Genomic DNA, 17,711 nt, shown 5'->3' with positions numbered 1-17,711 from the left:
ACTTGGATCTGTATATACCAATGGGGCAGATAAGGGAACAAAAAAAGCAGTGAGCTTGCTCAGGACTTTAAGCTGAGATCTCTCAAACCCAAAGTGAGAATCATATCCCTACAGCAAAAGCCACAGCAAATGGTGACAATTCTGGGATAAACAGCCGAGATGTATAAGTGCTTTTTGAATTTATTGATTTATTGCTAAACCTTATGGCTCACTAATGTGGGAGATACTGAAAGTTTATGTATTCACAGTGCCTTAATCACATGTTAAGGAACAGAAAATGGCCATCATTCCATGTCCAGTGGAACTGGATAGGCTCTTTGGGTAAAGCAGTATTATTGTTTGATGTTTTTATAGTTTTAGATGCTGCCATACACAGGGCTGCAGTTTGCTTTTTTATAACTTATTCATTTGATGAATAGACTGTGATGCACTGGTAACAAGGGGATCTTTCCGAATAGTTTTCCTCAGCGCTTGTGCATGGGAGGCGTCTTCACAAATGCATGCTTGTATCGAGACATATCGGCCACACTCTTGTTTAAAAGGACTCTCCACAAACAAACTGCCTTCTTTTGTGTCCTGCATGTTAGACTCACATTGATTCAGAGTTCACTGGAATAGTTTGAAGATGGAAGACTCATCTTTGGCCTTAACTAAAGGACAGCTCTGACAATGTTTACAAGCCGCTGATCTTCCTGTAGAGAATACTGTCAGACTATATGTTATTCAGTCCTTCCCTCATAGTTTAATTGGCTTGTAATCAAATGTTCTGATTTTGTACAAGACAATGACTACACAGTGTGTTCTGTCTTAATTGCATGTTTATGGAGACTCCATCTTTCATCTATTTCATTACTGTTGCCGGATAAGAAAGCTTTTATCCTTTAATCGACAAATTAAGTTTTGATTAATTTGAATAGTGTTGCATAGAATAATTGTTATATCTTATTATTTTTCTGTCCTCAGCAGGTCTGTATTTATTCAGTTTTAGATGATGCACTCTTTATATAATACATACAGTGGCCATATACACTGTTTGAAGTGAACAATACATAAGATGACATGGATTTGTATTGAATCCGCATCCAGAAATATGATCTCTGCATACAACTAACTGAGTTATCCTCAGTAATGATTATTGTAATACAGGCAGTTCCTCAACTTACAAGAATTATGATAATTTCATACAGCAAAGTAAACTGTATGTAGTCTCTGAGTACACAAAAGCAAGGTACACATTGTGCAGGTTAAAATGTGACACACAGTGGTATCCTACTAAATGTCGAGGTCTAAATGCATGAGCATTCAACCCAGTGATTTAGATTAACTGAGTCTCTATTTATGAGTTACTGTTCTCCACAGAAAATCACTGCTGGTATGATTTCTATTCGAGCATACGCAGTGATAACACAGCCTGTGGTCTTTTTCCTTTTCCTCATGTTGTTGCAGTTGTTGAGGTGGCATATACAAATTTAGGGTGTAGGGGGCATGTGTACTGATGTCATGGGATGCAGTTGGCAATGATTTTTAAGAAAGTATTGTTAAGTGCAATGTTTGTTTGGTTGTTTTCATTCAAATGAATTTCTAGTGACTTTTAACTTCATGTAGAGGAATCAAGTTATGTGTGATTTTGTTCTTTAAAATATTCCCACAGAAAACTATCATGAAACCATCTTATACCATTCAACCAGCATAATTCATGGAAAACATGAAACAGTAACTTTACGATAAACTGCTAAACATATATAAAGCTAAAAGTCACAACTTTCTTTGTAAGAAACACTGAATAATTACAGAAAAGGTGCAAGCAGCAGTTGAATTAAACATGATATAACACACATTTCTCTCTTATAAAGTCAGAAAGCTCTGCCATACCTTCCCTTCACTTTTCCACGTTAAGAAGAAGCCAAACTCATCTACCTTGAACAGACAGTTAGGTTCAAGCACAAAGGGTTCCTGTTGAGACAAAAGTGTGCATTCCATTATTTAAACACAATTTGATGCACCCCCCCATTAAAAACTACCGAATCAAACAGATGAACAAAGCAGCAGAGTAGTCTGTATAGTGCAACATGCTTAATTATGTCACACAAGTCCTATTTGTACATATAACATTTCTAAGTCCACTAAGCTGGCAGCTTCAACAACATGGTAGGTTTGGAGCACAGTCAGCCCCCCATAACATCTACCAAGAAATGGTAAATGGTGGTCTACAGCCATTTATTCCTCTTTCCCATCACTGGTTGGCCCACTTGTGCCAGGGCTGCAAATTATGCCTGGTTACTAGCATCATGGACAGGGTTTCTTCTTCTGTGATACCAATGCCATATGTTTTTTGCTTTAAAGTTGGTGTAATACATTCCATTGTTACGTGAAAATATTATATCAATACAGACTACACAACTCTTCCTTGTACACTTCTAGTTTTAGACAAAAAACCCCCCATAATATATAAATGTATATAGGATGGGGGCTAAACATATAGTGAAACTTCATTTTAGCCAGCATGATTTGACATTAAGGGTAAGGCTACTATATCTCCCTTCTCACAGAATAATCCAAAAGAGAGTACAACTTAAAAGTTTGATATAAAATAATTTTCAGCTCTCATTTAATAAAGGGGAGAAACAGTAACCAGAGTTTCAATCTGTATAGCTAGTCATTATCTGAATACTAAAACATTTCTTAGAATATAACTTTATTACTTGAATATTCAAGGAATGTAATTGGAAAGTAATTCAGTTAGAAAACAGTGGTTACAGTAATTTAGAAGTAATCTTTGGAAGTTAAGACTGTCAGTGTTAATTTAATTGTCTATTTAGAGCTACAGCTGGGAAATAACCCAAGTGCCATTTATGTGTTTATTTAACCTTTGCTAGTTAGGTGGGCAGACAGATCTCGATATCCTTTCAGCAACAATAAGCAAACACAGCAGTACTTATTGCATAAATTGATAGATATTTCAATAACAGTGGATATATGCATACAGTGGAGCTACATATGGTTTTGTTATGCAGAAACTGAAATTTCCATAACAAACAAAAAATACATACAATGAAATTACATGCAATCAGTGTAATAGGCACAGATAATGCCAATTAACTCTTCAGAGCACTCAAAAAGTAAAGGCATGCATGTCTTGTTTATGTATAAGTTTACAACATATGTATAACTATTGTATACATACATATGACATTAAATGAAAAAAGATAAGTATGTTGCATTAATACATACATACATACATACATACATATACACATACATGCACACGGTTCTACCTGACTTCGTCGACAGCTGAGAAGACCGACATCGGAATCCGGAGCTCCAGAAGATCGAAGAAGACCGCGGGTTGCAGAACATCGACAATGCAGAAGACCGACACGACGGATGACAACACCAACGCCGAGGATGCCGACATGGGGAAAGGCTGTGTGAGTATGCGGTAGTGACGGACGTTAGGGTGCGAGGCAGGTAAGTGTGGAGATTGACGGTCTGTGGGGATAGGGGTGGGTTAAGTGAGTTAGGGTTAGGGGCGATAGGGTGGGTTAAGTGAGTTAGGGTTAGGAGCGATAGGGGTGGGTTAAGTGAGTTAGGGTTAGGGCCATAGGGTGGATTAAGTGAGTTAGGGTTAGGGAGCGATAGGGCGGTTAAGTGAGTTAGGGTTAGGAGCCGGTAGGTAAGTGCGATAGTGACGGACCTTAGGGTTAGGTAAGGTTTAGTGTGGGCTTGTAAGGATTTTGGTGTGCTTGTGTTGTGTGTGTGGTTTGTGGAATGGGGATGTGTTTTGTTTTGTATGGGGTTTCGTGTTTGTGTACCGTCGGTTATTTCGTTGTCGGTTATGTGTGGTTTCGTGTTTATGGACTGTCGAATATGTGGTGTCGGTGATGTGGTTGTCGGTGTTGTGTGGTTTCGATTATGTCAGGTAGAACCATGCACACATACATACAAATATTTCAAGCATGGGCAACAATGCCCTTCTAGCCTGCCAATATACGAAAACAGTTATTCCCATAATAAGTGTCCAGGCTGTTCTTAAAAATATCTAAATTAGTGCTCGCTTTAATATAATTTGGTAGTCCATTCCATTATCAGCTACTTTTTCAGAGAGAGTGTAGCTCTCAGAGAACAAATTAGTACACTTCTCAATCCTATAGAATCTTCGACATAGGTTGTCTAATGATTCTCTACTATGTTTTGATAACCACAAACATTACTACATTTAGCTGTCTCAAAATGCCTGATATACCTAAATAAGGTCTCTTTTTAAATATCTGTATGAGACATTGAACACGTTTATATATTTTAGTATTTCATAATAACTAAATTTTCACATCCATGGATGCCCTTGGTATATTTTTACTGTAGTCTTTCCAGTTTACTCATGCTCTTTTTTTAAAGGTTTCCATATTGTTATTACATACTCCAGTTTAGATCTGATATAACTAATAAACACTGACTTAATGGTTATGAATTACTTGCAAGATAAAGACTGCAATGGTATTGGTGAAACTTCTATTTATAAATAACCTTCAACAAAATTATTGGTGAAATCTAACTATTTCATCATCCCAGGGCACTCATACAATTGTGAAGTCAAAAGACTCAACTTCTATAAACACACCAAAGAGTGTTCCTTTCACCAGGAAACAAACTTGTAATCTTTTTTGCTGTTAAATCACATAATGAAATCACTTAAATTGTACTAAAATATACTGCATCAGACCTTGTAATGATTTGAAAGAAGTTTTTCATGAAGCTCTTTTGTCATTTGGACAAAGTTGTCAGATTATACTGAATTTAAGGAATGATTTGGTTATTTGAGCAGTTAGAAAGTGATCCCTAGCCTTTTTGCTAGTCTTTTTCACTATCAGTAATTGAAAAAAAGCTCTTAGTTTCCTTTTGAAAAAAAAAAGTTATTTTGCTGTTGTATAACAATTTCTCCAAAGAGCATTTTGATAACTGCAAATACTTAATGTTTAATCTATCAAGCTAGAATACATAGCTTTGGTAATACATTAAAATCACTTTTTGTTTTATTTCCCCAAACTCTCTTGAGATAGCAAAACATACCATAATATTGACTCTGTAGTAATTTATTGTCAGGGAGAGACTGAAGATTAATTTAGAACAGAAAGTGTTCCTGTTGCAATTACTAACTGTGCAATGTGGTAATAAATCAAATTTCAATAGGGAATCCAACTCGTTGACATAGGCCAGGGTAGTTAGTTTGTGAATGTCAAAGCACGGATGGCACAGGTTTTTGGTTGTCAATGTTTCACTAGATTTGGGCTGTCTGGGTTATGCACTGACTGCACTGTTCACTTGAAGAAGTGGAAGGAGGAAGAAGAGAATTTGTTTTTTGTTTTCCTCTTTGTTTCCCTGTAATGAGCTTGCATGATTTGGGGGCAGGGCAGTTTGAAGAATGGTGGCATTATGACTTGTAATCACACTGTTTTTGAGATTACAACCTCTGCAGCATCACTGCTTTGAGACTGTGACCCCCATCCCCTAAAGCCTTAGTCCTTTTAGATTATATTTATGTCAAGTTGACAAAATTACTCATGGTAATCATAGTAAACCCATTCCAGAGTCTGAACTCTAATTTTCTTCACTATTTGAGGAATGACAAACAGTATTTTATGGGCCCCTCTCTCCAAAGGGATTTCTTAATAAAATACTTTGTTTAATTTTAATAATTTTAGCTCTTGAAAAATAAAGCAATAGAAGTAATAATAATAATAATAATAATAATAATAATAATGTGCCAGGAGCATAACAATTTTAATGCACTGCATTTGACTAATAACAAAAATAGCAAGCTTGTGCACATAAATGTGCTTAATAAGACCTTGTACATTAGAATCATGACCTGTTCTATATCCAGTTCGAACTGTTAGCCTAAAGAAAAGCAAATCTTGAGTTAGAAAAGTTAATTGATGTTTTATCTTTTGTGAATAAGGGTGATGTGCAGAGCTGTAGTAACTACAGAGGGATTAAACTATCAGTCACAGCATGAAGTTATGGGAAAGAGTAGTGGAAGCTAGGTTAAGAAGGGAGGTGATGATTAGTGATCAGCAGTATGGTTTCATGCCAGGAAAGAGGACTACAGATGCGATGTTTGCTCTGAGAGTGTTAATGGAGAAGTACAGAGAAGGTCAGAAGGAGTTGCATTGTGTCTTTGTGGACTTAGAGCAAGCATATGACAGAGTGCCTAGAGAGGAGTTGTGATATTGTATGAGGAAGTCAGGAGTGTCAGAGAAGTATGTAAGAGTGGTACAGGATATGTACAATGGTAGTGTGACAGCGGTGAGGTCTGCGGTAGGAGTGATGGGTGCATCTAAGGTGGAGGTGAGATTACATCAAGGATCAGCTCTGAGCCCTTTCTTATTTGCAATGGTGATGGACAGGTTGATGTTTGCAGATGACATTGTGATCTGTAGTGAGAGTAGGGAACAGGTGGAGGAGACCCTGGAGAGGTGGAGATATGCTCTAGAGAGAAGAGGAATGAAGGTCAGCAGGACTAAGACAGAATATATGTGTGTGAATGAGAGGAAGGATAGAGGAATGGTGAGGATGCAGGGAGTAGAGGTGGTGAAGGTGGATGAGTTTAAATACTTGGGATCAACAGTTCAGAGTAATGGTGAGTGTGGAAGAGAGGTGAAGAAGAGAGTACAGGCAGGATGGAGTGGGTGGAGAACAGTGTCAGGAGTGATTTGTGACAGACGAGTACCAGTAAGAGTGAAAGGGAAGGTCTACAAGAGGGTAGTGAGACCAGCTATGTTATATGGGTTGGAGACAGTGGCATTGACAAAAAGGCAGGAGACAGAGCTGGACAGGGCAGAATTGAAGATGTTAAGATTTGCACTGGGTGTGATGAGGGTGAACAGGATTAGGCATAAGTATATTAGAGGGTCAGCCCAGGTTGGATGGTTTGGAGACAAAGCCAGAGAGGCAAGATTACATTGGTTTGAACATATGCTGAGGAGGGATGCAGAGTATATTGGGAAAAAGATGCTACGGATGAAGCTGCCAGGTAACAGGAAAAGAGAAAGGCCTAAGATAAGGTTTATGGATGTGGTGAGAGAGGACATGCAGGTGGTTGGTGTGACAGAGCAAGATGCAGAGGACAGGAAGAAATGGAAACAATTGATCTGCTGTGGTGACCCCTAATGGGAGCAGAGAAAAATTGAAGAAGAAAAAAAAAAAAAAAAATATATATATATATATATATATATATATATATATATATATACATGGTTTACACTGAGATTTGTGAACAGCAGTCGATCAAGAGTGACAATTTCGACTTGCAGTTTGCAAAGAAGCAGTTGTGTGAACCGAAATATATTGACTACACTTCATTGAATGGGTAGAGTAGTTTGACTATTGATTTCAGAATTTTGAGTGGAGATCATGGTTCATTGAGGAACAGGGAATTATCCCATTTCTTCACTGTAGTGCGATCTTGAAGTTGGTATATATAATTTGCAGGGTGTGTGGGAGGCACAACCTCCACATGGGGGTGCAGGGCCCTACAAAATAGTACAATTAATGTACCGTTGACTGTCGAATGTAATGGTATGTTAATGTGTATAGCATGGGTGACTGATGTCATGTCCTGCTATGTCGAATACTTTGAACTACAGATGTCGATGTATTCATTTTCACAGTGGTTTACTTTTCAACATTCTGAATTCAGCATTTCGGGTCGACATTCTGAATGGTCGACCGGAGAGAATTCGGAATGCAATAGTAAACCTAAATATATATATATATATATATATATATATATATATATATATATATATATATATGTATGTATATATATATCAAATTGAAGACGTAGCACTACATAGTTTACGAACAATGTCTGACCACATTTTTGAAGAAGTTTATTTTGGATGATTTCCATTAATTTGTAAATGGGTAAAATTATGAAATAATAAATGGTCAATAACATTGATTATGTTATCAGGCATGCCAGATATTGAAAGCACTGGAAAGTTTCTTAATAAGTAATTATACTGAGTGCCTATGAGCTCCACTAAAATTTATAGATAGTTTACCACCCATACATTTTAATCTGTGAATTGTATAGGATACCCTGTACTATTTGACCTACAAGTTTCATTATTCTGTTAGTACTGAATGTGCACTGAGCTGGACAAATGATTTTACAGGTGTAGTTTTGCTAAGGTATAACACATTTTACAATAGCATTATAACATTTGTTCAGAAATAATGCCAGTCTAAACAATAAATAATATTTGTGTGCCTTTCTATTTTTGTAATAATGATAACTTTACCATGTTTAATAACTAGATGGTAGTAAAGCTGTCAGTTATACAAAAGATAACTATCATATAAATAGAATTACCTCAACTGTGATTGGATCCTTGCAATATATCTTACATCATGGGCTGAAAGTTAAACTCCATCAGCAGGATTCAATAAACTCTATGTAAGCTTTGTGTGATGCCTACATGGAGTCTATGTTTTTGTGCGGTGAACAGCAGTGCTAATTAGGTATTCATGTTGTGCACTGCATTTAAATGTAAACAAGTGCAGTTTTGTGGCTGGCAACAATTTTGCTAGCCAGGAAACCATGTAAAGCAAAACAGATGGCAGACCTGTTTACCTATGAGCAAATTAGATTAGCAGGATTATGTGGAATGCCGCAGTGATTACCAGAGTTTATCCAATAGCAATGTATATGGTCCAAACACATTACAAAACAGTGTATACATTGTGGAATCCCATTCCAGACATTCTGTACAAAAGCTGTGTAAATTATCTGTAACTGTACATGGACTGCCATTTAAAATAAACAGTTAGGGGAAGTGTGTGTTTTGAATAGGGACACACAGATGAATTGTCGGAAAGAGCACTGGGAAACAGGACAGGTAAAACATTGCAATGTTCAGCAGATGAGGGCATGTAAATGGAAGACAGCTGTAGCAGGAATATTAATCACATATTGACATGGACTGCACACTGAAAATGTGTATTATGTGACTATCAGACAAGGTGACATAACAATGGAGAAGATGTCTTTGTGAAATAAGCATCCTGACATGAGCAATGGAGTGGACATCTATCAGGGATGTTATATACAGTTGGGGTTGAGTGTATATTGTGTGCAAACCAATTAGCTTGAATAGGACTGTAATGTCAGCAGAAGTCTCCAACAAGTGGGACACAGTTACAAGCTCATGAACAACAATCAACAAAAGCAGGCACAATCATGGACAATATCAGAATAATACCACCAGTAATCCCATGCCTCTGACACAACATATGTGATTTAGAGTGACCTGAGATGATTCTGCGCAAACACACTCGTACAACTATTATTACATGTCAGCAATCTATGAGGGTAATCAAGCATACCGTCCTGACATTGCAACATTTGCTGGAGGTGTTAGGAGGGACTCAGTATAATTGCAATACCTTTATGTGACATGATTTATCCAGGCTAGTTGTCTGGTATGCATGGCATAATCCATTCATTCATGAATGTAACCCATGCCATCAATGTTGTCAAGCAGCTATGTATGTACGGTGTGCATCACCGGAACAGGTATCACACATGGATCTGGAATAACACCTTGATGGGGGTTCCGCACCATCAGACAGTAATGTTTACGCAACAAAACAAATGCCTAGGTATGGCCACTAAGATGTGTAGAGCTCACTGTGGCAAAGGTTGTGCACTTCAGTTATACATCACTGTAAGATGTGTAGGCAGGTACATGAAGAAGTGTGTATTGTACTCAGTTATTAATGTGATGAAGGCTGTGAACTAAGGAGGTATTATGGTCTTTGAGGTTTATGTCCTACACATACAAAGTAGTTGTGTTACATACAAGGGAGTAGTCACCACTGTGGCCACATGCTAGTGGACGTTCCATATACCATCTACCCGAGAACACAGGTCACATACCACTTGATCTGCTTATACGGCATGATGTCTACATTATCTTTGGGCTGTGCATTTGTTTAAATAATGTTACAAATCCCCCCCCCCCATGTTTTTGTTTCATCTCATGTGTTGTCATGGCTGTGGCAGCAATATTTGGTGTGTGTTGATACTGTCTGTAATATACTAATATCACAGTTGGAGTAAAGTTTGCCCACAATCTTTAGTCGTCCAGACAGCTGTTTAGCCACAGGATGTGTATGTCAATCTTGATGTCTGTGACTTAAATAATGGGCAGGAAAGGGCCTAGCAGACAGCCCTGATGTAGGGACCTGATCACTGGACTCGAGATATAGGTCACTTCACACAATTCAACATATTTAGATGAAATGCATGTGATCCAGTGCTCTACCCACTTGGTGATATAGATGTTTATGGCCACATCTGACAGTCCCGAGTGAATACCCCACTGTCAATTTGTGTATAATGCCTTGACCTGGTCAAGTTCCACAGGATGATAGTGTTGTAATATGCATGCCCTTGATGACCTTTTTGAGGACATCTAACAGATGACATGGATGAATCATTAAAGACTCACACATGTCTGTTGCATACAGCTGAGATATTACTAATGTCCATTTAGAAAAGGTCTATGATTACATGTTGATTTATCTCACAGATGAGGCGAGTCAGGATGTGTCTATACATGCATGCATGCATCAGGTGCTGCCCCCCCCCTCCATTCAGATGGATGCATGTTGATGTTCACCCTTCTACGGGAATATATTCCATCTAGAGGGTGTGCTGAAGTGTGTATCCAACCATGTCTATGTTCTGAGTTATGCTATAGGCAATCTGTGATGTCACAACCCATTGATTCTGTGTGATATGCCTGAATGAAAGTAAGACAGTGCATACTGCCTATCTTGATCTGGCCTAGGGTTTGGAAACAATTGCCCACTCAGGTATCACTGAGAAACTCTCTCAGCTGAGGATTAATCCTTATGTCACTAGATGGCTAACAAATTGGCTCACTGACATTACATATACTGTAAAAGTTGGTGAATCAACCTCTACCAGTAGAGCTGTCACCACTGGCGTACCCCTAGGATCTGTGCTTGGCCCTTTACTGTTTGGAATCAATTTCTTGACAGTCCAGGCTAAAATATAACGCCTTTGGTTTAGCAAGTTTGCTGATTATTGCATATTGGGTGAAATCAATGAGTCCACCAATGATGTTAACATATGCCTGGTCCAATTATACAGATTAAAATTAACAGCAGGGCATTTATGCCACTTGTGTATAATTTGCTTTCCATAATATTATTAAAGAATTGCAGTATTTTATATTGGTTACTTGTGGTATTTGAACCCACAATGTCCGACTACAGACTTACACTTGACTCCTACAGTTGGTTTGTGCTGCAGACTGATGCATGCCTACTTGCTTTTGCAGTTTGGATATGCAGGCTTACTTTGATACTTCTGTTTAGAAAAGAACATTTTTCTTTAAATTTAAAGCTACAATAATACTTTTTTGTACTGCACACATATCACTTGCTTCCCTCAGTCTCTCTAGAAACTCAGCATGGGCCTGCCTATGCGCATCTATTTCAGAATTAGGTGTGAAAAAGAAAAAAAAAAGAACAGATGAGCATTATGGATACCAGTCTTGCCTATATTTAGCTTTCTAGGTATTACAAATTCTCTTTATTAGCATATTTACACAACTGTGGAATGTTGTTAGTTCAGAACTTATCCAACCATTGGTTGAGTGTATCCCTTTTGTGCCTTTTTGGGTTGTTGAAGTGGTGCCTACACTGTTCTATAGTGTGTGGTTTGCCAGTTGCACTGGATATAGCCTTGGGCAGACTATTTTAAGCCTTGGACTTGTACTGGGAGCCAGAATAGTCTCCCTGCAGAAGCCTTTGGCTGTAACACTTTACCAGAAGCCCAGTAAATATTCTGGGCTCCTGAACACCCCACATCTGCACCCTAAATTAGGGACCTTCCACTCTAACACCAGAAATGTCTAATCCCAAAGTAATGCAATAGCAAATAATGACTTCCTGCCAATTCCTTTTATCACATTTACTGGTAGTGTGTAAACCCAAGCAAAGATATCAACTGCTTTTCTACAATATTAAGTGGAGAGCAACAGTGCCAAACAGAAAGGAGAGCAATTTTTGAAACTGGAAGGTTAATCTAACACTTGACATTAGTTTGGGGGTGTCTGCTGCTGAAACTGTTAGGTGATTTTACTGTGCAGACATGCACTGGGGGCATAAATTTCATGACCTAACATGTTTGTTTGGCTTCATACGCTGTTAAAATGGATTTTTACAGTGTGGGATTCAACCCTATGCAAAAGGGACAAAACATCTTCTTGTACATAGGTGATTTTCCATCTTTGCCACAGAAAAAGTACTTCTCAGACATAATCATGAATCATTTATACAGATGACAGACTGAGGTGTTAAGCATGTATGTGTGTGACCTGACAAGGTCCTTGTATATACATTCATTTGTGTATTTGTCTTATTTAAGTGTGAGGGCCATCCAAGTCTAGATAACAGAATTATGCTTACAGAAACATAGTAGAGAGTATACCTCAGTCATACATCTGAACCTTCAAAACACAGCAAGGATGTTTTATCCCTCATACATATATGTCATATCAGCTCCACTGTTTATAAGTATGTATACATTGTTATAAGTGATATTTAATATAATGAGAAATGGAACAACAGTAAAAATGTCTGAAATTTCCTGTATTAGAACCCAAGGCCATGTTTATGGCATCCCTGCACTTATACCTGTTGCCATAGGAACATTGAAATAATACTTGATATTTTCCTGTTCATTACTATAAACTAAACTGTCACAGCAGTAAAAATATGTTGCACACTCTATATTAGAACCCAGGACCATCTTAATTACATCTCTACACTTACAACTGCTGCCACAGAAATAGTTAAATAGCTGGATATTTCCACATTCATTAACTGCTGTGTGGTAACCACCGTGCATCAGTACTTACCGTGTTTGTGCTGTGCCCAACACATAGTTGATACAATGCATCCATTTTGTAATTAACTGTCTGCTTCCTCTCTACAGGTGTTCAATGGCTGCAGGTGTTGGGGAAGCTTGCTAAAAGTCATACAAAGCTGCTTAGCAGTCTTGCATGATGGAAAGCAAAAACTGCAACAATGTATCCTTTTTGATATTTAAAATGTCTACACCCTGTCTGCAGGTGTTCTGTCTGCTTCCTGTGTGAGCCACTAGTCCAGGTTTGTGCACTGCTAAGCACTGTGTAAATGAGATAAGCAAAGCTAAACATGACTATTATTGTGTTTCTCCATTTCCCCTGTTTGTGCAAAGCTGCACACTGCACAAACACTGGCATTAAAAATAAAAAAGGAAAATCACGAGGAAGGAAGAAAATAAATCTACTAAATAATCAACACTGCAAAAATGTATGCTGGTACACATGAAATATTTTAACAGAGGTCTGGATTTGAACTCTCACTCCAATGAGCCTTCAAAACACAGAGTGTCTTATCCCTCTTTGCCACAGAAACAGCTTTGCAGCAGAGAATGAAAATCATTGTGCATACAAGCCACTGTAACATCATCCACTGTATTAACAAAATGTATGACAGTTATTTGTACATATATTAATTTTAGATGTAGTGCACTGAGTGATCACACAGCCATTTATAACTGTTGTTTGCATAAATGAAGCTCAGTCTTATCACTCTGTGTTTGTTGCTCATTCTTGTCTTATCTGATCAGTAATATGAGACATGCAGTCTATAAGGCATTCTGTATCATTGTCCTTAAAATGTGTGAGGATACTAAATAGCAATACTATTAATATACAGTTGTCAAGAAATGAAGGGGAGGTTGGATGTTAATGAATAGAAACTGTGAAATGTGTGCTGCTTGCTTATATTTAAAGCCTTGATACAATTACTGTGAGTCTAACCTGGCTAGCACACCCACTGGAGTAAGGGAGTCTGAATTGTTGTTGTGTTTTCCTTCTCCCTATCAGTAATCATTCACAGTTGTAATCCATTAACAACAAACACAGAGGGAGTGCCTGCACTATGTCTGCTACATGGAGCCAAGTATTTGGGATTCAGCAAGTCTAATGAGTTCACACCTCATTTGCATCTTCACTGTGCTCACAGCCCTGAATCCACACTATGAACTGGGAACTGTGTAGCTAGGAAACCTGAAGGTGAGGAGACTTGTTTATGTGGATAACGTAGAATACATTACTTTGGGATTTATCTGCACAGAAGACTACTGATCTTGATAAGGTATGCTTGCATTTTTCAGTTATATACTGGATATGCTCAAATGTCACTAAGAAAAATCATATATATGTATATATATATATATATATATATATGTGCATATATATATATATATATATATATATGTGTGTGTGTGTGTGTGTGTATATAAATATATATATATATATATATATATATATATATATATATATATATATATATATATATATATATATATATATATACTTTAGCACATGCTACTGTTATCTGTATGCACTTCTTAAATGTTTGCTGTTAGCATAGGCATGTTTGTCAGGGCATTTCACTTTCTCAGATACACAGCCTTATTAACTGTCATGACAAGTGCTAATGTACAACTGTTTTTCTCTTTACAATCTTCTATTGTTATTTCAGTGAAATGCAGTGGAAATCAGTGAAATGCAAATATCCTATACTGTCAATGACACAGGTGTGTTAGCCTTCTAGGAGGATCCATAGACACCTCTAGGGGAATTCTGGCCACAGTTAGAAGTGACTGGTAATTGCATAAAATTGAATGATCTGTGGTAAATGTGTACACATGTTTTTGGCTCTGTTTATTTGATATCACTTTTAGCAGTTTATTAGCAAAACATGTCATTTGCCTGCTGTTTGACTACTTCATGGACTAAAACTAAATGCTAAGAAATGCATAATGGTATCCTTTGGGAAGTCATCCATCCCTTTGTAACTATCATATTGACAACACACCCCTTAGAGCTGACACAGTAGTCAGGGACTTAGGGACACACATAGATAGTAATCTAGCCTTTGATCATCACGGGTCTGTAGTGGTGAGGAAATCATTCTCTGTTGCACAACTTATAAACAAAGGTATGGCATCTAAGTCCAAGGAAGTCAATGTTCCACTGTATTCGGCATTAATCAGACCTATCATTGAGTACAATGCCTTCTTTGGTATGTACCTAACCAGGCATATCCAACAACTGGAATGACCACAGAGGTACCTCACTAAAAGAATACAAGGTGTAAGTAATATGTCCTATGCTGACCACCTCAAGGCCCTATTCCTGTATTCTGTCTCCTACAGGCGTTTGAGGGGAGATATATGCCTGGCATGCAGAGCATTCTCAGACAAAACTCTGTTGGACCTCCTGCATATCCACAATACAAACAGTACCAGAATTACACATTCTAAACACTTAAACCTTGCCTGTTATATAAATAGGACCTGCTGGAGAGATAGGTATGTATTCCAGAGACTAGGCTCCCCATCCATGTGAAGCAGAGTTCCTACCTAACCCAGTTCAAGTGCAACTTGGACAATTGGATGGGAAACTGGAAATTCATCCCTGGTTTGGCACTTACGTCTCTAATGCAAACAGGTAACCTGTAAATGGTTCATCTCTCAGGCCCATGCTTAAGCTTATAAAGGGTGTCAGATCTTATCAGAGATTTGGGATGCATGTCTAGGCTTAAAAAGGCCCTTGTGGTCGTTAGCCTAGTAAACACCTATGAACATATGAACCTATAAGGGTTATGAAGTTCGAAACTTAAATGTATCTCATTACTTTCTAACTTCTCTCTTTAATGAGTTTCCACTACAAAAGTATGAGGCCAAACTGAGGACATTTGGTAAATATCAGTACTTTTGAGATGCATGAATGTGTGAATCTTTGATACCTGAGGCCTATCACTTGATAAAAGGCACATGTATTCACATAAATCTCTGCTGCCACATCTTAAAGTCATTGCTGTACAAATCACCCACCTTTTACTTACATTACCAAGTAACAATATGCAAAGATTTGACATTCATTTGTATTATTACACAATCCTGTTTTAACACTCCAGGTCCAACACTTACATTGTAAATCCAACAGGTGCTATAGTTTTAGTTCAGGGATGAGTCTGTCCGATGCTAGGAGTACACAGCCATTACATAGGTAGGTAAAGGTTGTGAGCACTGCATGGCATCAATGTTACTATATGTATGTGCATAGGATGAAGGTTTTAGCCCCTTAGGTGGTAGGTGAGTGTGCTATGCATTCTCTCTTATCCAATGCAAGGGCATATTGAGAACACCTACATCTGTCTATGCCCACAGCAGCTGCTGGTTCCTCCTATGTTCACAAGCTCACTTGTGTGTGGCTGTGGTGACCTTGTTATTGGTGGTGGGATGTGTGCCCCTTCCCCTCTGCTGAAGCTGTTTTCTCAGGATGATGTGGTAAAGCATGGCAAAGATGGTGAAGATTTCAGCAGAAGTTATGTGGATTGTACAGCAGGGCTCCTCCATACTTATCTAGGCAGTGGAACTGTGACTTCTGCACACACATGCGGTGATATTTCTGCTTTGAGTGTGTGTGTGTGCATTTTTGATCTGGTCATCAGCCACGGTTTCTGTGCATAACCTGTATCCCCCAGTAAACGGCCCTGTGGGATATCACCCCTAGTGAACATCTGATACAGTTGTGAGGTATGCCAGATATGAGAGTACTGGTAACTTCCTGTGTTGCCAGCAAACACACATATTCAAGATGATTCCCTTAGCATTACATTGGACTTGGCAGATAATGGAGTGAAACTCTTTCTATTTATGTAGACTCTTCTCTGTTCCAGAGGTGGTGCATGGATTTCTATACTTCAGGGTAGTGTGCTACAGGGTAGAACTCCTGCATATTTGTGGCTCTGTGGTCAATGGCAAGTTGGAGCATAGCATTCAGGAACTGACGGAGAATCCTGGATGCTGATGCCTATGACACCCTCAGCATGTCCCCTGTTGGTCTCTGAAAGGTTCCTGTAGCTAAAATTTTAAGTACTACATATATCTTTGTCTCCACTGGTATTGGTCCCCCTCATTTCGCCCTGGGTATGAGGATGACAGAGGTTGCAGACTTCATGTAATGTGCCTCTATCCACCCTGTAGTGCTCTACAATGCCCACCTCATGCAGATTGTGAAGTTAATCAGGGTCTGAAAACTTTTCTCCTTCTTGGCTGTGATATGTTAGCAGCAGCAACAGCATGGACTTCAGTTTGATGCATATGCGGGTATTCCAGTAGGTTTTGGAATTTGCAGAGAAAATCAGTTCTGAGTTTACACAGTTACTGTACAGCTTGTTGAATAGCTCCTCCGACTTAAATTGGTTGATTAACATATAATTCAGCTGCTTATATTGTAATTAGCATGGTGCAGTGTTTACCATGGTTGTGCATCTCTACACACAGTGTAGAGCCATTTACTGAATACAAAACAGTGCGTGCCATGGTGTGACACACACGGTCTTAGCAGATCATGTAGGGTTTAATGAATCTGCCAGAACGACTTTTGCTAAACTAATCTTCTAATATCTGCACAAATCTTTAGGCTTAAGTAAGTTTTCCAATGATGACTAATAGAGTAGATACAATTATGTACATTTCATTTCAAATGTTGATTAGAAAGCTGTCCTGTTCTAGTGCCAAAGCAGAATTTTGAGAAACTACAATTTAAGTC

The 17,711-nt window shown here is 38.2% G+C and overlaps 1 protein-coding gene across 1 annotated transcript in view; it reads right to left on the bottom strand.

Moving 5' to 3' along the window:
• Positions 1-17,711, bottom strand: part of PLCB4 (phospholipase C beta 4) — a 1,792,792-nt gene that overhangs the window by 1,605,830 nt on the left and 169,251 nt on the right. The window contains exon 3 of the mRNA XM_044056592.1: positions 1,873-1,953. Coding sequence (XP_043912527.1) covers positions 1,873-1,953 — 81 coding nt within the window. The remainder of the gene's footprint in view (positions 1-1,872; positions 1,954-17,711) is intronic.

The sequence above is a fragment of the Protopterus annectens genome, chromosome 1.part2 (assembly GCF_019279795.1).
Source record: "Protopterus annectens isolate FY-2018-M chromosome 1.part2, PAN1.0, whole genome shotgun sequence".
Classification (NCBI taxonomy): domain Eukaryota; kingdom Metazoa; phylum Chordata; order Ceratodontiformes; family Protopteridae; genus Protopterus; species Protopterus annectens.
The sequence above is the reverse complement of the archived record's forward strand: the minus strand, read 5'-3'. Positions and strand labels throughout refer to the sequence as shown.